This window comes from Onychomys torridus, chromosome 8, assembly GCF_903995425.1.
Source record: "Onychomys torridus chromosome 8, mOncTor1.1, whole genome shotgun sequence".
Lineage (NCBI taxonomy): Eukaryota > Metazoa > Chordata > Mammalia > Rodentia > Cricetidae > Onychomys > Onychomys torridus.
The window spans coordinates 102,975,369-102,983,846 of NC_050450.1; the positions used below are offsets into that span (position 1 = coordinate 102,975,369).

General features: G+C 53.5%; 1 protein-coding gene across 3 annotated transcripts in view; it reads left to right on the top strand.

Moving 5' to 3' along the window:
• The window catches only part of Rab37 (RAB37, member RAS oncogene family), a 66,427-nt gene extending 58,031 nt beyond the window's left edge, over nt 1-8,396 (top strand). Inside the window, exons 1-9 of one of the 3 annotated variants that reach the window (XM_036196039.1) lie at nt 554-711; nt 3,067-3,177; nt 4,180-4,221; nt 4,696-4,762; nt 4,849-4,901; nt 5,871-5,936; nt 6,481-6,537; nt 6,616-6,692; nt 6,818-8,396. In XM_036196039.1, coding sequence (XP_036051932.1) covers nt 619-711; nt 3,067-3,177; nt 4,180-4,221; nt 4,696-4,762; nt 4,849-4,901; nt 5,871-5,936; nt 6,481-6,537; nt 6,616-6,692; nt 6,818-6,923 — 672 coding nt within the window. In that variant the 5' untranslated portion in view covers nt 554-618 and the 3' untranslated portion in view covers nt 6,924-8,396. Of the gene's footprint in view, nt 1-553; nt 712-3,066; nt 3,178-4,179; nt 4,222-4,695; nt 4,763-4,848; nt 4,902-5,870; nt 5,937-6,480; nt 6,538-6,615; nt 6,693-6,817 lie in introns of those variants that run through there. The other 2 variants (XM_036196038.1, XM_036196040.1) reach the window with 2 other exon arrangements.
• Nucleotides 8,397-8,478: the final 82 nt, after the last annotated feature.

The following is an 8,478-nucleotide window of genomic DNA, read 5'->3' on the forward strand; positions in this document are numbered from 1 at the left end:
GGCGCAAGCAACCATTCAGGAGCTCCCCAGATGGCACAGCTCCAGTGTGCTCCAAGGTGAGTGTCGGTGAACAAAAGCAGACTCCGATGAGCTCCAGCTGGGGTCCATCAGCTAAAAAGGGACTGCGTAGGTGCTAGCCCAGAATGCAGTTCCCTCTCAAACACTGCTCAGAGGCTTTCCCGCCTCCTGCCTGCAGGTAAGTACTGCCGGCAGCTGGCTGGAGCTCTGGCGCCCCCTCCTGGCCACGATATACAGCCGCAGTAGGAAACCAGGCGCCACACCTTCTGCAGTTAGCTGGGTCTCCCGGGTCAGCCGCTTCGATGGCAACCTAACCCCGCCGCTGTGACCTTAGGATACTGGCCCTGTACCTGGACTCATTCGGTGCTAAACTAGGCTAATGTCTCTCAGGAGGCCTACCAGTCCCTAGGTGCGCATTCTGCAAGTCCTAGACATCCTGGCAGGCGTCGTCGAGGGGATGGCGGGACGGAGGGAGGAGCCTATCAGGGTCCGAGCCAGTTGGTGGATGGGGAGGGAGAAGTGGGCGGAGCCTAGGGCAGGGCGGTTCCGAGCTCTCCCTCGCCTGCAGCGAGCCCGGCTCACCTCTGACTGTCCGGGGACATGACTGGCACGCCCGGAGCTGCTACCACCGGGGATGGCGAGGCCCCCGAGCGCTCCCCGCCCTGCAGTCCGAACTACGATCTCACGGGCAAGGTGGGTGGGGCGCTGCGTCCAGTGCTAGGGACCTCCAGGCCAGTTCTGAGGGACATCCCTCCTGGTATCCTTTGCCCTAGGACCCTGTCCTTCCACGTCTACTCCCCTCTCTGGAAGTGTCTAGATTGGACTCAGTCGGTCCCAGGTCAGCTGAGTATGGGGTCTGGAGCATAACCCCTGGGCCCATCTCAGTCTCTAGGGATCTAGGCTGACCTCGGAGGGCATGGGGCAAGGCAGATGAGAAGGACTTAGACTCCCCACCCTGTGGACAACAACCTAGTTCTCTTCTGCCACACTTTGGAGGTGCTAGGAGACGCAGATGCCTGCGGAGGCATCTCAAGGTTAATGCCCTTTTTGAGCTAAGCCTCAAAGAGTAACACCTGTCACCCACTTTCAATGCTTTGGGTCCCCACTCAGCAGCAAGTCCCATCCTTGTCCTCCCCACTGCCTCCAGACATAGTCTCTCAGCCTCTTTCCAACAGTAAGCTAGCGTCCCCCACCCCTAAGCTGTGTGTAGCCAGCCTACAAGTCCACTTGGGAATTTTTAGAAGCTGAGAAAGGCACAGCAATTAGAGGCAGAGGCCCACCCTCCTTCCTCCGATGGCTGTAAAGACAACCCTCTGGGGGTGCGTCCCTTCTGCAGGAATGCCCTGAACAAAAGCAGGTAGGAGAAGCATGGCCACGAGTCTGCCTCCACCTTCCTCATCTGTGTCCTTGGAGTAAGCAAGTACACCGAACTCTTAAAACAGATGCTGAGCCAGCCAGCGGCTTGCACTTGACTCTTGCAGTCAGGGAGGGCTGTGCTAGGCAGAACTGATGCCTGTTCTTGAAGGACACATGCCTCTTTCTGTGTCTTGATTCCTCCCCAACACCAGGTCTCACTCTCACTTGGGGCCTCGCGTCTCCACCCCCAGGGTTTCAGGGGAAGCCAGACTGCCAGCCTACCCACCCCGGAGCCGGAGCCAAGCCGTTGAGATAGGCGTCCTGTGTGGGCTTGTGGCAGGAAATGGGGCCCTAAGTCCTCAGTGGGGGGAAGGATCTGCTGATGGCCAGCCTCCAGGCTTAAGGGGGGGGGGGGTCTCCTGACCTTCTTGCCCTGCAAGCTACAGCTGAACTGTTTACCTAGGAGGTGGCAGTGCTGAGCAGCTGTTTGTGTTTGGTGGACTGGACTGGCTGGGTGACTGGCTGCATGGTTTGCTCAAGGCAGCTGTGATCTGTAAAGTAAACAGCGCCAGTGTTCTGCCCCCCCTCCCCGGAGCTGGGTCCCTAGAGCCATCGGAGTGCCTGGACAGCAAAGTATCTAACCCCTAACCTGCCAAGGCTTGACCTAGTTCTGAGTCCATAGTTGCGTGAAAGAAGCACGGTGGGAAAGCTCCTTGGAACACCTGAGGAGGTCTAGGGTCTCTGGCAGAGTACCCGCCCCAGGGCCACTCTTCCCTGAGTCCTGAGTGGCTCACACCAACCTTGTTGACCCTAGACATCAACAAATTCTAGAAAGGCCTCAAAGGAATGTGCCTTCCACTTCCCACCTATTATGATAGGCAAACTGCAGGAAAAAATGGACTTTCCCCAAAAGCACACAGTAAGGTGTTTATAGTACAAGAACTCAGCCTTGCACCCCTTCCGCTCAGGCCCACCCCCACATCTCTTGATCCCAATCTTGAACCAATCGATCTCAAGAACCCATCGCTCCCAAGAACTCACATCTGTGGAAGGAGAGCTTTTCTGTTCTACCATCAAGTTCCAAGAGTCCAATAATTCCACCCTTATTAACAGTCTAACCAGACAGTTGGGAACATTCTGGCTTTGAATATACACTTCCATTCTCCAAGATGGCTGAGCAAAGAGACTCCCCCCACCATTCCTACATATTCCCTCACAGTGACCCAAAGATGCCAATTTGCAGCCATTTGTCTTTCCTGGGAGGTTTCTGCCAAAGACTTCAGACTGTCTCCTCACCTCAGAATAAATGTCAGCCTTCCCTAATTTTTGCAAGTCTATTGTGAACATAAGGCCTCATTAGACACTTCCAAATTAATGTCTGACCAAAAGGAAACTCCAACAATAGTAATTTAAAGACAATGTAGTTAAAGAAAATGTTCCACCTGTCAAGTCTTTGAGGACATTGGCTAGGGCAAGAGGCTCAGAGGGAGAATGAGGGAGGCTGAGGCAGGGAGAATGGGAAAGGAAGAGGGCAATAGCAGAGGCAGGCTTGCTGGAGGCCCACGTTCCTCTGTCCTCCTTTTCCACCCTTCTCTCCTTCTCTGACCCTCTCCAGGACATTCCTCTCTGGAATCCCAGAAGACCCCTTCTCCTGCCCAGTCGCCATTAACTGCCTCTGCCCCCATCTCTTAGGTGATGCTTCTGGGAGACTCGGGTGTCGGCAAAACCTGTTTCCTGATCCAATTCAAAGACGGGGCCTTCCTGTCCGGAACCTTCATAGCCACCGTCGGCATAGACTTCAGGGTGAGGTGGCTGCAGGCTCCTTCTGCAGTGAGCTAGTTATGGCTCAGGCTCAAGAAGGGGGCCCTCTCCTTGTCTTTGACTCCTGAGGGCACCTGGGGCTTACTTACTGCCTGAGAGGTCCCCAAGGTACTCCCACCAGGACCACAGAGGTCAAAGGAGTCTGGGTAGGGTCGGCATCTTGCTCACCTTCTTCTCTGCTCTTGGATACTGTCCCCAAACAAGGTAGCCTCATTTCATGGTCTAAGTCCTGAGAGCCCCTTGCTCATGGCCATCTGAGCTGGGTCCCTGTCATGGCCAGTCTTCAAGAAGCAATTGCCAAGAAGTTGAAGGGCTGGGTTCCGAGATGGAGCTCTCAGGGCTGTCCCCCATCCCAGAGGACTCTAAGGTCTCTGTCTTTGTCTGTGTGCAAGCAAGACCACCGCTACTGCATACCAGAGCATCCTGGAGAGACAGGGTCTAACCCTGGCAGGCAGGCCAGCAGAAGCTTTGCCTCTCCCAGTAGATGGGGGAAGTGTTGAAGCTACACTGAAAGAATTATGGGTAACTGGAGGAAAGATGGTGTTGCAGGACAAGCCTCTGAAGGCCTCAGGATGTAATGGGTGCCTCATCTCTAAAGCTGAACTCGAACTCGGGGAGACAGAGATTGAAGTGGGGAGGGGTCAGGTCCTCCCACACACTCCCTCTGCTGCCTACATGGTTGGAGAGATGGCTCAGTGGGTAAGAGCACTAGGATGCTCTTCCAGAGGTCCCGAGTTCAATTCCCAGCAACCACGTGGTGGCTGACAGAGAACTAGGCAGGTTTGAAAGTTCCCCCTTGCCCGAATAAGTTTTGAGGACAATAAAGGAGGAATCTTGGAACTGCTCTACTGGAGTGATCTGACTGAAGATGTCTCAGGCTCACAACATCTCCTGTAGGCCTGGAGAGAGACCAGAACAGGATGTTGACAGACCTTGGGGGCCAGCCAACGTCCCCTCCCCACCCTCTGCCCTTTTCTCTTTCAGAACAAGGTGGTGACAGTGGATGGTGCCAGGGTGAAGCTTCAGGTAAGAGCAGTGGCTGGGGGGGGGGGGGGGGGGCTTGCACTTGCTTCTCAACCTGAACCACGGGCCTACAGCCCTGCCCTCAGTCTGGGGTAACTTCCTGTGGGGCCCATGAGAGGAAACTGCTCTTCTTTGTTTGATAGCTGCAGAAAGAGCAGTTCCCAGGCACCCTTCGCCTATCAAAGGCAACTCCGAATGCCCTCAGCTAGGCTAGCCTCCCTCATCGCCCCTCCCCCTCCAGCAGTCCCAAGTCTCCACTGCTCTAAGCACCCCAACCCCTGGGCTGGAGAAGGAGAAACAGTAGTTAATGGGCTTAAGGCCCCAGAAACACCACTGAAGATGTTATCAGATGCTCTGAAGCCCTGTGAGAACCCACAGAAGGAAACAGCCCCCATCTCACAGACTGCTCTCACACCACAGCGTGAGCCCTCCAGTCAGCAGCTAGCCCTGCTCCTTCCCACCTCTCTCTCTTCCTAGATCTGGGACACTGCAGGACAGGAGCGCTTCCGTAGTGTGACCCACGCTTATTACCGAGATGCTCAGGGTAAGTAGTCCTTGTCCTCTGATCCGTCCCCACTCACAGCACCTCTGCTGATAACCTGATCTCCTCTACTGTCCGTCCCCCTACAGCCTTGCTCCTGCTGTATGACATCACCAACAAATCTTCTTTTGACAACATCAGGGTAGGTCCTCCCCTCCCAAGGTCGTCTTGCCCCCCCCCCACTACCCTGCATGTCATGAGCAGCCAGAGTGGGCCAGGTTACTTCAGTTCTGTAAAAACAGGTAGACCACAGAACCTGTCATCTTTGAAAAACACTCAGCGGTGACTGGGCATTTCATTGCTGTAGGCATGGAGACCAAGCAGGCTGATGTGCCCTGTGATGACTGTATAGCCCTGACTGTGATTCATGAGTGTGTTTTATATCAAAGTGTTCAGAACAGTCCTGGCTCCACCCTGGACAATTATCCACAGGGACCCAGGGGAAAGCCTAAGCAGAAAACTCCACATGCATCCAGGCCAAGTTGCAACTCAAGAAGACAGAGTGAGTGGCGATGTCCTCACAACCAAACCATTAGAGAACAGAGGCAAGAACCAATAAATACAAGCATGACTATGTGCACAACATTGTATAGGTTGTATGTGCTTCGTGACCTTGAGGACTGGTTTCTGAAAAGCAAGAGAAGGGGATAAGACAGCTGGCTATAAAAGGATGGAAACTGCGTGGCATTGCTGCTTCCAATCCTATGCTCAGAGCAGACATCACTAATCAATCTCAGTACTTTTTGGTCAGAAAGGCAATACAGAAAAATCTCAGAGCCTTGTATATTAAAGATAAGTATTTCACTACCATACAACATCCCCGGCCAAGCTTAGCCATCTCTAGCTCCGTATCCACCTCCAGTTCCTGTTTGTTGTTGTTGTTGGGTTGTTTTGTTTTGAGGCAGGGCCTAGATATGTAGCTCAGGCTGGCCTCCAACTCTGTCCTTCTGCCTCTGTGCAGGGAATATAAGCCCCTGTTGCCACACGTGGCTGATCACATTGCTTTTGATTACTGAGCCCTCTTGTGGTTTTAGAATCCCAACAGAGCCTTCTAGGAAAAGAATACCCTGGCCCTTGGCCTCAGCCTGGCTCAGCTTCCCTTCTCCCACAGGCCTGGCTCACAGAGATTCATGAGTATGCCCAGAGAGATGTGGTGATCATGTTGCTAGGCAACAAGGTGAGTGGTTCTGTGGGAGAGGCAGTGCACTCTGACCCTTCTCTCCCACCGCCTCAGCACCAGCCCCACCCAGCCCCATATCCACCTAAATCCTTCCAGCAGGGGACTCTGAGGTCTCCAGGGCGGGAGTCAGACATGTCTTGACTTCTACCTAGCCCACTCCAAAGCTTCAGGAGTAGCCCCTTCCACCAACAGCCTAAAACTGCTGCCAGGTGACTCAGCTGTCAGCCATCACTAGATCATTATAGACAGGTCAGAGGTAAGGAGTTAAGTATGAAGTGTTTAACTCAGCTACTGTCACCCAGTGAAGCTGGGTCGCCACACCCTTTGCTAGAGTTACATACCTCCCCAAGTGCTCAGGGTGGGCATTGGGCACACAGCCTGAGCAACTCAGAAACCCCTGGCCCCAGGCCAATCACACCTGCCTGCAGTCCCTCAGGCTACCAGAAGAGGGCGGGCAGTGCTTGCTCCTGGGGCAAAAGATGGGCTTCCTGGGGTCAAGGTTTCCTTCCCTGGAGTTGATTGACTCACATGGGCTTGACAGGCGGATGTAAGCAGTGAAAGGGTGATCCGTTCTGAGGATGGAGAGACACTGGCCAGGGTAAGTGACTGCCAATGGGTTTGGGTGACTGGTGAAAGAGGCCGGAAACAGACCCTGAGAATACTCTCTCCTGGGCAGGAGTATGGTGTTCCCTTCATGGAGACCAGTGCGAAGACTGGCATGAATGTGGAGCTGGCCTTCCTGGCAATTGCCAAGTGAGAGCTGAGCAGGGAAGGGAAGCCTGGGGTGGGGTGGGAAGCGATCTGGGAGAGCCAGAGGTGGGGGTAGGGCATGCCCGGCTCTATATCCCCAGCTCAGCACATGATTCTTCCTGTTCTAGGGAGCTGAAGTATCGTGCAGGCAGGCAGCCTGATGAGCCCAGCTTCCAGATCCGTGACTATGTGGAGTCCCAGAAGAAGCGCCCCAGCTGCTGCTCCTTCATGTGACTCCCAAAGGGTGAAGAGGAGGCCCAGAGACCCTTGGGAATGCAGTCCTTCTAACTGCCCAGCCAACCAGGAGAGAGCTGGGAGTTCAGTAGGCAGCCCTGGCCAGGGAGGTAGCTGCCACCCTTGTTTTTCAAGCTTCCCTGTGTCATGGGAAGGGTAAAATAATCATAGTTTATCTTAATATATATAAACTAACACCAAAAAAGGCACCAGTGTGCCATCCCTAAAAAGCCAAAATAGGGAGGGACTTGGTGGTCCTTCTGCCTTCTGGGACTGGGTTCTAAAAGCCTGGCCCTCCCTTCTAGCAAGGGTGTTACTGCACCAGCATGGCACCAGGGGACACCAAAGCACTGCTAGGGTGTGTGTGAGCTGGTTGTGATCCTGTGACCATTCACACTAGGAAGGCTAAGGAGACCCCAGCCTTCTCTTCTTCCAGCTCCCCAGAGGACAACCGTTCCCATTAGGAAGGTCCTTAGTGCTGGGAGCTAGCCCAAAGCCTCAGGAAAGATAAAAGTGGATATTAGGGGGTGTGTGTAAGAAGCAGTTACTTGGGTGGGGTCTGCTCAGCTACCTCTGGGCTTCCTCACCCTCCTTTTGGAAGTATTCCCTTTTTCTCTAGCATACAAGCACAGTGCGGCATCTGAAAATATTACTTTCCATTCTCTGGACCTCACATCTCAGGGGACGCCCTACCAACCCATGGAATCTCTCCCACCAGCTTTCTGCCTGGGTTCCTAGAGGTCAGAGCCAATAAAAAATTACCTTCCTTCCTAATCCTGTGACAAGGTGTACAGCACCTCAGCTATTTAAAGCAGAGGTGAGAGCCAGACAAGGAACTCACTGGCTCCTAGAGTGGGCGGGAAGCAGAACTGAACAACCTCACAGTCCAATTTTTCCCATTAAGCCCCAGCTCTCTGTCTCCTCCGTGCTCTTTCCTTTAACTTCAGACTAATACTAGGGTCAAACAGTTTTATCTCCTCCTCTTTTACTAAATCAGGTGAAAGGGTGGGGTGTTGTCCATTTCTGGGTGAATAATAGGTGCAAAACAAGGTAGTTTGGTCAAGCTTTGGGTATGGAGAAGGGCAGCAAGGAGGTCTTATAGACCCAAGGCCATGTGTCTCCCAAAGCCCTGGCCTCACCCTGGAGGTATGCAGATCCATGACCCACAGGCACCTTTTACTGCAGTTCTGTAGGCAGGGCAGAGACTGGTGCACCAAGAAAGTATGCATTGCACATTTCTGAGTTAACTGCATTTGCTTTCAAGGCAGAAATCTTGGTCTCTGAGCAGAGTCAGAGCTCTAAACTCGGGTGATAAGGAAGCTCTCTGTGACCTCTCACAGGCAGATGGAGGAGGAGCCTGGGCTTGCCTGTTCTCTTCTGTTCTCTGAGCAGGTTGCAGGAGCTCCTGTCCCATAGCTCTGGGTCTCCGGCATTTGTGTTTTTCAGAATTAAATTGCAGTATTTTGGAAAGTATAGCCTGACGTTTTTTCCTGTTTGTTCCCAGAGGAAGAGGGATCTTGTTGGAGAGTTTGTTACTTGGCATGTGGGAAACTGT